The sequence below is a fragment of the Balaenoptera ricei genome, chromosome 1 (genome assembly GCF_028023285.1).
Source record: "Balaenoptera ricei isolate mBalRic1 chromosome 1, mBalRic1.hap2, whole genome shotgun sequence".
Taxonomy (NCBI): Eukaryota; Metazoa; Chordata; class Mammalia; order Artiodactyla; family Balaenopteridae; genus Balaenoptera; species Balaenoptera ricei.
In genome coordinates, this window is record NC_082639.1 from 149,815,036 (window position 1) to 149,830,225 (window position 15,190).

General features: G+C 35.0%; 1 protein-coding gene across 1 annotated transcript in view; it reads right to left on the reverse strand.

The window, feature by feature from the left end:
• Positions 1 to 15,190, reverse strand: part of KCNK2 (potassium two pore domain channel subfamily K member 2) — a 156,725-nt gene that overhangs the window by 67,096 nt on the left and 74,439 nt on the right. Inside the window, exons 4-5 of the mRNA XM_059904240.1 lie at positions 6,180 to 6,340; positions 3,759 to 3,945 (exon numbers count right to left, since the gene is read on the reverse strand). Coding sequence (XP_059760223.1) covers positions 3,759 to 3,945; positions 6,180 to 6,340 — 348 coding nt within the window. The remainder of the gene's footprint in view (positions 1 to 3,758; positions 3,946 to 6,179; positions 6,341 to 15,190) is intronic.

Below are 15,190 nucleotides of genomic sequence, written 5' to 3' on the forward strand. Positions count from 1 at the left end.
CATGTCTTTCAATTTGTCTTCAAAGAAGTTCAGTACAGCAGTGTAACTGAACTCTAATCCCATTCAGAGTAGGGTTTGCAGGCTTGAGAATGGCATCAGGCAATGAGTGTCTATTATGGGAAGTGCATCTCTCTTTTCTTTGGAGATTTATAGCCTAATAGAAAGATGAGAAAGTTCAAGCTAGAGCAGTGCCTCTTGCTCTTCCCTGGCAAAAATATCAAAATTAAGTGAGAATACTATCTGTCAGGACATCTAATAGCAAGAGAGAAAGTTCTAAAAAATAAACAACTGATATTTCCCAGATGGGGTAGTCGTCTTAACTTAGTGGCTAATTTTTACTTTATTGTCACAAGGTACCCAGAGGGAAAGACTACTTTTATGTACTCTACTTAACTATAAGAGGCAGTTATTTTCTAAGATCCTTAAAAAAAAACCCTCATAATTTTTGTTTTTCCAAAGACTCTTGCAAAGGGCATGCATTTCCTAGCCAGCCTTTGCCACATCTGCCCCCTTGTTCACATTTTCATTCCAAAAATGCTCCCTGGCCACAAAGATCTAGCATGTAAAGACTATCGTACTAGGAATAGGGTTCTACAGTTTCACAAAGACCAAAACAGCTACAAAATGCATAAATTAAGGAGAGAAAGATGAGTCAACAAAAGTGGTATCCATCTGCTTCTCTAATTTTCTCAGCATTTGTCGCTTTGAACACATCAAATTCCTTTGCAAGTTATTAGCAAAGTGTATTTCTACCATTTTTCATTATTCCTCTGTAAAACACAAATACAATTAAAATAATGGGTTTAAAGAGAGGTATAATAAAAATAAAATCCTAGTAATAATAAAGATGTTTATTAGACTACACTTAATGCCACGCAAATATTTTGTTTCCCTGTTCCCCTACAGTACTGTGACCATGACTCTGTATTGAGGGTCCCTACTGATATACAAGATATTTTCATTGAACTTAACTGCTCAGGCAGCTGAGAGTGGCTACTAATAGACTCACATAATCTAACCAGTGTCAGAGTGTGGATCTCCTAAAGGAAATTAAAAAAGAAATTTTTTTTTCTTCATCTACAAAACCATAAGTAAAACTATTTGTTCGTTTTTTTCTAAGCCAGTTTATACTGTGGTCAAAAATAAACACTATTTTAAGATTCCACCCACTTTTTTTTAATTTATAATTTCTGTTTTTTTAGAGAGTCTCAGATTATGAGGGTCACACACTAGACTGACACGTATTTAAAATAACATGCACTGTATTATATCATTGAAATTTGCTAAGATAAAAGAACGTAAATGTTCTCACTAAACAAACAAATAAATGAATAAAGTGAGGTAAGGGATATATTAATTAATTGGATCCTTTCACAATGTATATGTCTATGAAAACACCACAGTGTGCATTTTAAATATCTTACAATTTTGTTTGTCAACTGTACCTCAATAAAGCCGAAAAATAAATACATTAATAAATAAACATACCTATGCATTACCATAAAACATTAAAAATTAAATTGAATACAATAACATGTGTAATACAAGGCTGTTGGCCTGAAAATGGAAGACTCGTCACCTAATACTTATATATTCCACAGTAATTATAAGACCTTGTTAATTATATTTATAAAGTGGTACAACAGCCTAAGACTAACATGCCACAGTATACATTTTGTTATCATCACTGTGTCTCACTTTCTGCTACATTAAATTACTTTCAACTTCTACTTAAGCGAATTATATCTATGTTGTCAATGAAAGGTAGAAAAATGGGTATTTTAGGACAGAAGCTTATCGTCCTACATGGAGCTGCAAATCTCTGAGATTCTTCTCTCTGCATTTTGCTAATTAGAAAACTAAAAAATCTCCATCAGCATGATGTACCCTCCTTTCTCAGGGCCTCCATCCAGCACAGAGATGTGTACGTAGTGTTTTTGACCCAAAGCAAAGCTTCGCTTGTAAAAATATCCCCATCTTCAAGGGTATTATACATTCCCCAGAAAGAAGGGCTTTGCCAGGTTAAACTGTAATTAACAAATAATAAAAACAGATGCCTTCTCTGAGATTTTTATAAAACTACACAACATACTTTCTTTTCTGATAATATTTAAGTAAGAAGTTTGAGTCAAGAAAGAACAGTAAACAACCAGAAAGTATAAAACCCTCAAAACTGAATTAGCCTAGTGAGTTTATTCTGGGAAATTTAATAGCACATTCCTACTATAATGTTTATTAGCATGTTTTTGTAACACTTCAAACTGATTTTTTTTTTTTAAAAAAAAGAATGGTTTAGATTTTCAGGAGCTGGTCAAACTGATTCATGTTAGAGCATTATTATATTACTTTTACCACTATTACCACAATTTGTTTAATATTGGAGTTAGAACAGTAATAATAATTGGATAACATAACCAGAAAAGAGAGAGGTGAACTGACAGGAATGTAAGACCTAAGAGATACAACAATAAAGCAAACAGCAACTGAAATAACATATATAGAGAAGGAGAAATTTTTTAAAAACCATATATTTAAAAATGTGGACAAAATATTAAAAAGGTCAGAACATTGACATTAGAATTGAAAATTAAAGGAGAGAAATATCTTAGAGAAGAAGGTTTTAAGTAGCTAAGAACATCTTCTAAAGTTTGCACGTGTTTCTAAAACTAAAGCATAAGAGAGTGATGTCACCAAGATGGTGACATAGCTTGTTCCTGACTTTGCTCCCCCTCATGAGAAGAACAACTAACAACTATTCGAGGGCAAGACACAACTGACAGAATCCTAGGACGTGGAAGTGAGGCTGAAGCACCCTCGGCACCCCAGAGATCAAGGCAGACTGCATTAGAAGAATGGATGTTACCTGAACCTATTATGGTAATCATTTCATTTCATGATCAAACCATCCTGCTGTACACCTTAAACCTATGCAGTGATGTATGTCAATTATTTCTCAATAAAACTGGGGGAAAAAAACTAAGACATGAAAAGGCCTAGTAAAAAGAGCAAAGATGGTTTAAACTTGAATTCTTGTACCACTAAAAAATAAATAAATAAGAGGCAGATAAATGGTTTCTGAAATTAGGGTGGGACTATAAATTCTGAACAACCAGCAATTTAAATTTCTTTCATAGAATGAAAAATAAATATTCAACTGTACCTTTTTGCTTACCTTCACTGTCATGGAATGACTCCCCCCCCCCTTTTTTTTTTTGGCTCTGTCACTGCTATGGATGAAATTGTGTTTTCCAAAAATATGGGTCGAAGTCCCTGGTACCTTGGAACATAACCTTATTTGGAATAAGGCCCTTGCAGATGTAATTAGTTAAGATGAATTCATACCGGAGTAGAGTGGGCTTTTAATTCAATATGACTGGTGTCTTTATAAGAAGAGGGAAATTTGGGCACAGCAACAGGAAAACAGGGAGAATGCCATGTGATGACAGAAACAGAGATGGGAATGACACAGCTGCAAGCCAAGGACCAGCAAGGACTGATGGTCTCCTCCTCCAGAAGCTGGGAAGAAGCAAGGAAGGATTCTACCAGTCTCAGAAGGATCCTGCCCTTGCTGGCATCTTGATTTTGAACTTCTATGAGAGAATGACTTTCTTTTGTTTAAAGCCACCCAGTTTGTGGTACTTTGTTACGACAGCCCTGGGAAACAAAGACAGTCACTGTGTTGTCCTGCAAACCCAAGAGAAAAGTCTAACTAAAGGAGAAGGGTTAGGAGAGCAGTGTTAGTACCAGCAAAAACTTACCTGCAACGTAGTCGCCAAAACCAATGGTTGTTAAAGTGATAACCACAAAATAAATGGCGTCCAGGGCACTCCAGCCTTCTATGTGCTTGAATATGATTGCAGGCAGAGCAACAAAGAGTACACAGCCAAACAGTATAAATATGATTGTTGAGATGATTCGAATCTTGGTTTGACTAACATTCCACTTCTAAGGATGAGAGAGAGAGAGAGGGAGAAATCGATTGAGATAGATTATCAGTGTACCTGTGAAGTTGACCTATATATCAATACACTGTTATTAGCAAATTAGTAAATGAGAATGGTATTTTATTCCCTCTTATAATTAATTTTAATTGTTTTTACTTACAAATATTGGGTATAACATGAATAACTGAAAACAACCAATGCTAATAATGATGCTACTTTACCCTTACATAGCTTTACAACAGGTAAATTACTTTCTAAAGTAAATTACATTTGCTCTGAGAATAAAATTTCAGATTTACATTGTTCTTTGTTTACCCGAACTACTTTTGAAATATTTCTATTCTATAGGCATACAACTCATTGCATGCCAAAGATAATCTAGAAATATATGAAATGGAGAAAACTAAACCATGAATTAAATATCTACTGTTGATAATTGATAAAATTATTAATTTCATGAAGACTTTTCCCTCTCACTCCTACCACATTTTCCTAGCATTCTTCAATTGGTTAAAGTGAAATACTAACAGACTTAAAGTCCACAGTTGATTCCCATGTGAACCAGATGAACTACCTCTCTGTTCTATGGCCTTAAGCTGTACAACTAAATATACCAGACATGGTATGTAGGCAAGGACAAGTCTTCAGCACCCCTAAGCTACAGCTGCCCTCAGAGGACCCATATTTTTTCACTCCTTCCCTTCTCAGAAATCTCTACAGCATAACATAGTAAGTGAAGTATGTACATACAGCCATTTATCTCCATATCTCTTTTTGTCATTATCACTATATATTTTCATCTCCCTGGATCTGTCTTATCTACCATGACAATTATATGTCACATCCCCACCATATAAAAATCACTGAATTTTAGAGCTTGAACATTTTCTAGAGATAAAGATCTATAAAACCATCAAATGGAAAGTGGAAATAAAAGTTTCTCTAGTCTATCACCCTTATCATATACATGAGAGTTAAATGAATTCATGTTTGTAAAGTTCTCAGAACAGAGCTTAGTACTAAATGTTGAACCTTGACTACTGGGATGTATTCACTACCAGAGCATGGGATTTATTTTATGCACTGATGTGGATACAGCATGAAAAACATTCTCCAGCATCCTGTAGTCACTCAAACATCTGTTGAATGAATGAATGAAGAACAATTCAGCATTATCAAGTTCATGCCACTAACCTGCCCTCTAAGTTAATGTAATACAAGATACTTTTAATATCAATATAAGAAAAGTATAACACCCAAAAAAGGATAAAACAACTAGTTTGGAAGAACCATGCCTTCTTTACTCTAACAGTAAAAATATTTGAGAATGAACTTTGAACTTAATATGAAACATATCTAATGCTAAAACTGGAGTTATAATTTAAATTGAAAAACTAATACTCAGTGGTCTTATTTCATCAATAGAGTTAAATACTTTGTCGAATTTTTTATGAAAAGATAAATTATTGAATAATAAATAAAATGTATTGTAATAGTAGTGACAGTACTAACAAACCATTTATAATCTCAGTCTCTAACACAATTATTTTCTTTATTCATAATTTATTTTCAAGAGTAGAAGCCTGTCATCATGATACTATTTTTCATTTAAAATCTAATTAGAGCATTTTCATTTTTTCTATTGAATATAATATACCCATGAACATCTTCATGTGTATCACTTTTGGTTCTACTAAATTACATCCCTTAGTTAAATCTCTATCAATAACATTATTAAATTAAGTTATATGATCCCCTTTATCGTGTTTGCTATGTATTATTTGATCCTTCACAAAAGGGCTATTTGAAGTTTACTAGCTATGTTAGGCTTTCACTTATAATATCTCTAACTCTCAGAGTAATGCCTCATCATCAGTACCACTGTTCACATTATATAAATGGCAAAATGGAGATTAAAGGGTAAAATAACTAGCTTAAGTGAATATAGCTAGGAGACAATACATCTGGAATTTGAACCCAGGACTGCCAGATTTCTACTTCTTTTCCATATATTTTGCTTTTTCTCATTCATTAATGAGAAAGTATAAAAATTCTTCATTTGAAGAAGTATAAAAATAACTATACAGTGAGTTACTTACAAATAGAGGTACATATAAATTGTTATAGAAAACCCAGTAACTGAACATCTAACTGTATCTGAGGTGAACAGAAAAGTTATAATATTTTTAAAATTTAAATGATTAACATATGTAGTTAAAAGGCTATTGTACTCACAATAAATGTATCTTCCACTTTTGCAATTCCTTTTCCAAATATGGTTCCTAGTTGATCTCCAACTCCAGCCAACAGAAAACCAAAGAGGGGAATTCCCAGTAAGGCATAGATGATACAGAATATTTTTCCCCCTTCTGTGCGTGGTGAGATGTTTCCAAATCCTAAAAAACACAAAGAAGAAGAAGAATTCAGCTGTTTATAAATGAGTAAATGAGTACTCATGAGTAAATGTTTATAAATGAGTAGTTTAAAACATATGACCTCAAGATTGATTCAGAAATTCCCAAATATTATAAGACATCAATCCTAGATTTCAACTAATTAAGAATCGCTTTATACCACATAAGCTTTTAATGTAAAATCCTCTTATAAACAAATATTTTAACAATCTACAAAATATAGCTAATGCTCCAATTAAACTAGATGATGAAAACTGAGGGAGTAACACATGTAATAAAGTCAATGTTTTCATTAAATTTACCTCTACCTCTCTATACTGCTAATCCTGTTGACTACAAAGTTTTCGTTGCCATTTACTAAGAGTGTATTGCCTTCATTTAAGAGTATTCAAATATGCTTAAATTATTTAGTTTAAAGTTTAATAACAACTTTTAAATTTTGTTTCCATTCAAGTACCTACCAAAAAGCAATAAATAAAAACTTAAAATTATCAAACCTTTTTAAAGTTCTGAGGATTCTGAAGGCTTTTCAATTTTGTGCAAGGATGGCTCTACTTGTTATGATTAAATCAGCTCAACTTTATTCCCCCCCTTTTTAAGAACAAAAGCAATGTCTACAAACATGTTTGAGGTAAAGAATGCATGTTCTCTAGAAGTACATAGAGTATCTTTTTTGATACGTAATCCTCTCATTGTCTTTCACATTAAATTAATCTGGAATTTTAGTTTTAATTTCCTCTTTTACTCAAGAATGTGGATCGGGATTTTAAGATTGGCATTTTGTTGCTACTTTCTAGTTTTACGACTATTACTGTCAAAGAGTATGGCCTGTATGATTTTTACTTTTTGGAATCTATTGAGATTTTCTTTGTGGCCTTATAATGGCCAATTTTTGTATTTGTTTCATTGTTTTTTGAAAATAATCTGGATGTTCTATTTGTTGGAAACAAAAAGGGCATATATTATCAAAGGGATTCATATCATCCCCCCAAATCCAGTCCTAATGTGGTTCCCTCACAAAACTTGCCCTGGGGGAGGAGAGGATGGGCTAATATTTGGTTATTTTAGTGCATACATTTTTCTCCCCATAATATTTCCATCTTTCTCTTCTTCCTACTCAGTCAATTTGGTATTCATTGCTAGTCAATTCATCTATTGAGGGTTGTGGTTTTTTTCAAATGTATCTAATTTTCAAGAACTTTGCCTGTTTTCATTAGTTGGTTCTTATGCCATGAAAATAATAATTACATTCATTTCTTTGTTTTAACAATGTTGTACCATATATTAACTCTATTCCTTGAGAGAAATCCTATACTTCCTTTATTTAGGTGACTTTCTTCAAGTGTCTGAGAATTCCTGGTCATATTTTCATACTTGTAAGCACAGTATAATAGTAGTTTGGTTAGTTTTTGTGGCTGAAATGTATTTCCCAGCCTCAGGGAGAATCGTGGTTGATCTGGTGGTGCACGTAAGATTCTCTTCAAAGGAGTGTGGTTCAAGTAGTGTTGGTCGGAAAGAAGGGGGCTGGCGTCTGATTGGCCTTTCACATAGATGTGCACCTCACAGAACTTGATAGCAGGGTTTCCTAACTCCTCATGGCAGCCTCCAGTTCACAGCTGCCTTTCTGCTTCTCAGACCTGCTGACTGCTTGGGGAACATGATGTAAGCTGTCTACACATTTAACTCATTTACCTTCCATCTGCTCTTATCTACTAATGCCTTGGAACGCTGAACATCAGGGCAATATGTACAAAGGTCCATCCAGGGCAAGTGTGAAAAAGGCCGAGAAGTCTTGTATCAAGGTAACTTGAAGAAGAAAAAGCCCATCACAAAGGTTAGACAGAATGCTTAAACTGGACTATTTGGGACGGTGCACCATTTCTGTACACTATCCAAGATGGAACTCAACAATTTCAACCCTGTCCTCTATTCTAGCATCAATAAGCAGAATACCAATAACAAGAGAGCCTTGCTAAATCAGCAGTGTGGACTGTTTGTTTGTTTTTTTTAATTAATTAATTTATTTATTTATTTATTTTTGGCTGTGTTGGGTCTTCATTTCTGTGCGAGGGCTTTCTCTAGTTGTGGCAAGCGGGGGCCACTCTTCATCGTGGTGCGCGGGCCTCTCACTATCGCGGCCTCTCTTGTTGCGGAGCACAGGCTCCAGACACGCGCAGGCTCAGTAGTTGTGGCTCACGGGCCTAGTTGTTCCGCGGCATGTGGGATCTTCCCAGACCAGGGCTTGAACCCATGTCCCCTGCATTGGCAGGCAGATTCTCAACCACTGCGCCACCAGGGAAGCCCCCAGTGTGGACTGTTTTGACCTGCGTTCTCTGATTATTCCAGAGAGTCCTGCTAAGATCCAACACTATTTTATTGCCTCTCCAGATGAATAACCATGTGACCTGAAGTAGGGCAGGCATCTGAGTTATCCCATACCATCCCATTTTCTCTTTTTGCATAAGAGGACGAATGTCTTCAAAGTTATATCCATAAGAAGTAACCTACTTCCAGAAAGGGTCAAGGATCAAAAAGAAAAGATACAACGTTTTTTTTTATACTGACTGTGGCATTGCTATAAATAGGCTCTGCAGTTTGTTTAAAAAATAAAAGCCTAAGTATCAGAGGGCTCAATTTGATCTGCCCCACACAAGTTAAAAGGGTATAGGAAAAAAGGGCTCCAACTTTTCATCCATCACTGACTCAGATTTGGCCCAGAAGCCACTGGAACATCTTCAGAAAAGGGGACAGAGGATTTCCTCAGAAAGTCTGTTTATATCACAAATGAAATGGCCCCAAATCCAAAGAATTCTAGATGTAAGGAAAGCCAATCACCTTTCATGGATCAAAAAACAGAGACCAGTTCCTTGTGGCATCTCTGTACTTCCTCTTTATCATCTCCAAAGTTAGCAGAAGGGAGAATGAAGGGAGTAGGGTTGAAGGATCCTGATATGATTCTTCTCTGAGTCTCTTCCTGCTTCACCTTCCAAATGTTTCTCTCGACACCGTTACGCTGAGCTCTCCAGCTGACTCTGTGCCTCAGAGGTCGCTGCCCTCACACAGTCATCCAGTGCACACACACAAAGTCACCTAGCCATTTTCTGACATAAAGGGCATGCCAACGACACCCTAAACATCTGCCCAGGTGAGAGGATCACGTGGTTGTTCAGGGGATGTTCCTCACGTTTTCTCCTCTTCCCTGCGTAAAATAAGAGTGGTCTTCTCTCCACGGATACACCACAGGGTCTAACCCAAGAACAGACCCTGGTTAAATGACTTGATGTTATTAATGGACTTACAAAAAGTGTCCATTGACTCTAAGCCATACAGTATGCCAAGCTTTTAAAATATTAATCTTAGTGGTTGTCTGGACTTCCTGACCCTTCCCCGTGGCTAGTCAGCAGCACCTTCCTTGCCTCAGGGTGAAACAGACTGTTTTGGCAAGAAGAAAACAGAAAAGAAACAATATTAAATTTTGTTTTCTTTTAACTCCTAAATTAAGGTGTTCACACTCAAAATGCTTCGCCTGAGGAGAGCAGCTGTCAGTTTATAGCATCGCATATGCGTGGCAAAAAAGTTATAAGAGCGGCAGTCAATCCAGCTTCCAAAGAGCTTAAGGGAACAGACAAGACTGAAGATGGATGGGGCCTGACCTTGGAGGAGGCGGGGTGAGGCAGAAACCAGAGGATAGGACCTGGGAGGAGGAGGGGGTTTCAAAGATACCCTGAAGCTGTCTTGAGAGATCAGTGGTTAAATTCTCAGGAATTCTGCAAGTCAGCTGACTTCACATTGATAGTTTGAAATCAACTGTAGTAGGAATACTTACACCTCAGAAATTGGCAAGCGCTACAGTTTAGGGCTCCCCCCCACCCCCAGCTACCTAATATTGGCCAATACACTACAGAATAAGACAGGGTCAAATTTGAGAGACCGTACATAGTCTGTGCTAGACATCTGGAAGGAAGCCTGTAGGCCAACCCGTGACATTTATATAAATACAGCACCAGAATAGCTATCATCTCGTCTTCACATCACTTAAGGGAAGGGCTTTCCGTGGAAAGCTATTGCAGGTCCATTGTAAGTGGATTACCTAGCAGGAGGCCCATACATGTCACCCCATCTGAACAGCCCCAAGTGGACAGGTCACTTTTCTGCCAGAATTTATTAATACTACAAATAAATAATACCCCTTCAAACACTGTGCACACTTGCAATTATTTAATTATTTGCAACAATTGATTTAATACCTATATTCCTCACTTGACTATGAGTCCCATGAGTGTAGAGATGGATTTATTGTTTACTTATATGTTGTTAAAACTATAACTCCAAAACCTTACTGGCTTATTAATTAGTGCATTAATTGACAATCAATAAATATTTCTTGACTGGTTGACTGACATATAAACCTAAAAAATTCACAAAACTTTAGAAAGAGGGTAGAGAAAAATAAAAGCATACAGAGAAATACAATGTTTCTGTATAAGAACTCATAAAAAAACTAAAATTCTCTCCCACTAGTTACTAAATTTACTATCTTTGCAATCAAAATTCCATAGTTTTTAAAATATTTACAACCTAATGAAATGATCCTAAAATTCATCTGGGATAAAATTAACAATAACAGTCAATAAATATTTAAAAGCATGACTAACATGAGGCAAAATTTACTTCCAAATTAAAACTACATTATCTATAGTTTTAATAATTAAAACTATGTGGAAAATTAATGAATGAAAACAACAGAAAGCATAGAAAAGACCCAGCATATAACTGAATGTACTGTTTGATAAATATGACATTTCATATCAATGTAGAGTTAGAGAATCAATTAGAATTGATTATTAAGTAAACAATGATGGGGTAAATAGTAAGCCACTTAGTAATAAATTATGTCCTTGCCTCATGGTATACACTAAATACTACCAGATAGATTAAATAATCAAATATAAAGAAAATGTGACCATAAAATATACATGAAAGGACAGGAGAATGATTCTCTAAATATAACTCCTAGGACAGAACCATAAAGAAATGAAGGATAAATACAACTACACAACAATATAACGATGCTGTATGTCAAAAGAAGAACACAAATTCTATGTAGAGGCAAAGTGTTTTTATCGAGAGGCAGTGCAGAAAAGACCCAATCGCCTCTGCTACTGGTCCTGCCAGGGTTCTTCTTGATCAAACAGGCAAACTTTCACTTCACTTTCAGGGCTGAAGTTGTCCTGAACCTATCATGTCTGCATTTGTGATCTGAGATGTTCAAATTTAGACTTCTGCCTTTCGTCTCCAGCCTTAATATGTAGACCTTGGATTGTTACTTACAAATATACCTGTTACTGGGAAATATCAAATATCCATAATGATACATTGATAAACCCCAAATACATTATTGGTTATGAGTACTTGGAATATTTACTGAAAGACAGTCAAGTGGCCAACTTTCACAAATAAGTTCACTTCTACTGAAAAACGTCAGGCTAAACCTGTAATAAGCAATACTATTGGATAATAGCAGCCTTTCTACCCTCTGCCTCAGACTGCCTGAAATTAAGTAACATAGTTAAACTGTTTAGACTTGTTGGCTGCAGCATACATACTCTAGATTTAAGAGCACTATTTGACTAATAGGCAGTTCATGCAGATCTTTAATCTCTTAGTCAGCTTCCAATGTGGAAACAGTAGTTTATGATTACATTTACTGACAATAGCAAGGATAAAAGCAACAATAAATTGAAATTGCATTCATATAGTCCATTCTAAAGTTAAATCCAGCTTAAAATACACATCTAAGTAATTCTGACCAAAAATTTAGGAAGTAGGTTCTATTACCCCAATCTCACGGAGAAGAAATTTAGATAAGAAAAAATGCATTACTATTATTTTACTTTTGATCAATTTTATATCATAAGGTAGCAAGCTCTACACAGAAATCAAATATCACCACAGCAATAAGTATGATTTAATTCTGTCTGATGAAAAAGTATTCAATAAATATTACATGCCAAGCACTGTGCAAGATACTGCAGACACAAAAATGAAGAAAGCACTGCTTCAAAAAATTCCAAGTTATGAATAAAATCAACTAAATACGATATCTACCAACTTTTCTTTAAACATTAATGAAGGTACACAAATAGACAAAGATTTGCTACACTGAAAACCAAAATAGCAATGTGTGTGTGAGGAATACTCCCATTAAAACACTGCACTTATGCTGGGTTAGCATAAGTTTGGTCCCATATTTTACTTGGATCTCTGTAATATAAGAACAAGCCAGCTAGGAAGTGGCTAAGCTAGGTCTATCCAAATACTAAATCTACTCAGAGGCCACAGGTACTCTCAATATGCAGCATTTAAGCACTGGTAGTAGGACAGACCCAAGAAAAGCCTCGAAATAGTCTATACTGAGACATAAAATGTTAATGTCATGTGTCAGGAAATTCTGCAAGGACCCGTAGATAAATAAAGAGTGAGAAGTAAAAGGAGAGTGAAAAAGAGTAGAATATAAACCACTCAACATAAGCCTCTAAACAAAAGTCTATGAATAATGCAAATGCTAAGAAACAAAAACACAAACAACCACTAAAGCAGTAATTTATCTAAATGAGAATAATTTCATGGGACAGTCTGAACTTAAATTTTGAAAGAGGTATATTAGAATATCCAGAGATAAAAACAAAATTTTTAGTGAAATTATGCAATAAAAAGGTATAAAGATATGAATAGACAGATAAGAAAGGGGATGTGTAAGAAATCTTGGAAATGAAACATACTAATTTTTAAAGAAATAAAATAGATGAAATAGACTGATAGAAGTGAAGAAAGAATTAATGAATTTGAAGGTGATGTTGAATAATTCATGAAGAACACAACTCAGAAAGGAAAGGGGACTTAAAATTAAAAACATGAAGGAGGCCTTTAGAGACAGAAAATTTACAACATGAAGGAGGCCTTTAGAGACAGAGACATGAGAATTACAATCATGTAAGTCCAGAAGAAGAAAATGGAATGACTAAGATGGAAACAGTATTTAAACTGAGAATTTTCAAGAATTGAAGATCTGTGGATCCATATTGAAAGTGCACTCAGTATTGAATATGGTAAATAAATGTAAAATCCACACCTAGACACGTAATAGAGAAACCAAAGAATATAGGAATCAAGGTAAAATCCAAAAAGCTATCAGCCACATAACAGAGAAACCAAAGAATACAGGAATCAAGATAAAATCCAAAAAGCTATCAGCTAGAAGGAGGGAAAAGATTACTTAAAAAGGAACAATACATGAGCAATAATAGTCATTGTAAAATAATGGAGTAACATCTTCAAAGTGCTGATAAAACATAACCATCATCCTGAAAATTTCTATTTAGCTAAACTATCAAAAAATAATGAGGGACCTATTTTAGCAATTTTCAGACATACAAAATCCAAGAAACCTTACCATCCAGGGAACTCCTACTAAAATAACTATCTAGGTGTGCTTGAGAAATTGTATACTTCAGAAAAAAGAAAGGAGCCTAGCAGGAAAACATAGCATAGGAGAAACAAAAGTGGGCAGAGAAATGGGAAAAAAAGTCAAAAATTTAGTCAACTACTAACTGCAAAACATGTGCACACACAGAAACACACACATGCAAACACTAAAAGTAAACAATGGACAACAGTAAACACAATGGATGGGAAAATAGAGGTTCAATAAGTAAGTTAACTGTTGTTTGGCTAACATATAGAATTAAAAGTATTAGCTAAAAATGTGTTAAAGAATAATAGCAACCACTATCAATACAACAAAAGGTAGAAAAATAGGGAAAGAAGAAACAAAGAAAGAGGATGACATAAAGTAACATGAATAGAAGAAAACCCAAATATATCAACAATCACAATTTATGTAAATAGACTAAAGGCAAAGACAGGGATTATTAGAGTTTATAAAAATATCACAGTTCAGATAAAAACAAAGGGATAGAAAAAGATTTGTTAGCAAATTCTTATCCAAAGAAAATCAGCATAGCAATATTAATATCGATCAAATAGATTTAAAGGCTACACATATTTCTAGTAATAATGAGAGTGACTATGTACTCTAATAGTAGAGATGTTATAGTAATCATGATTCTGTATGTGCCAAATACCATAACTTTGTAAACTATTAAGCAAAAGCTGACAAAATTATAAGAAAGTGACAAACCTACATTCATTCAACATCAGAAAAGCAGCTAAAGCAATATACCACATTTGCAGATTGAAAGGGAAAACAATATGACAATCTCAACAGATTCACTCATTCAACTTATTCAAGTAATATTTATTGACTGCAATGCGTTAATCATTATAAATACAATAAGTGAACAAAAGAAGAAAGTCTTCTTTGTTCAAATGGAGCTACTCTAGTTTTGGACAGTAAAGAAAATAAACAGAATAAATTGTAATTGTTAGAAATCATTACATGGTGTAACAAATAGAAAAGAATGGGAGTTATTAGGAATATGGCATGTAGGATTGTAATTTTAAATGGTGTGGTCAGAGTGGGCTCCACAGAGAAGGTGACAGTTGAGGAAAGATTTGAAAGAGGTGAAGGGAGAGGTCCATGGAAATATCTGGGGAAAGAGAGGAATGAGCTGGTGCAAAGGACCTGAGGCAGAAGTGAGCCTGGCACATGTGAGGGAGACTGAGGAGGCAGGTGAGGCTTGAATGACAGGGGACGGTGGTAGGACCTGCCAGGGTCTGATTATAGGGGTCTAGTGTAACCTCGAAGGCCTCATAGGTATAAGGATGCAGAAAAGCATTTGATAAAATTGATCACTCTAAAACAAACCTAGA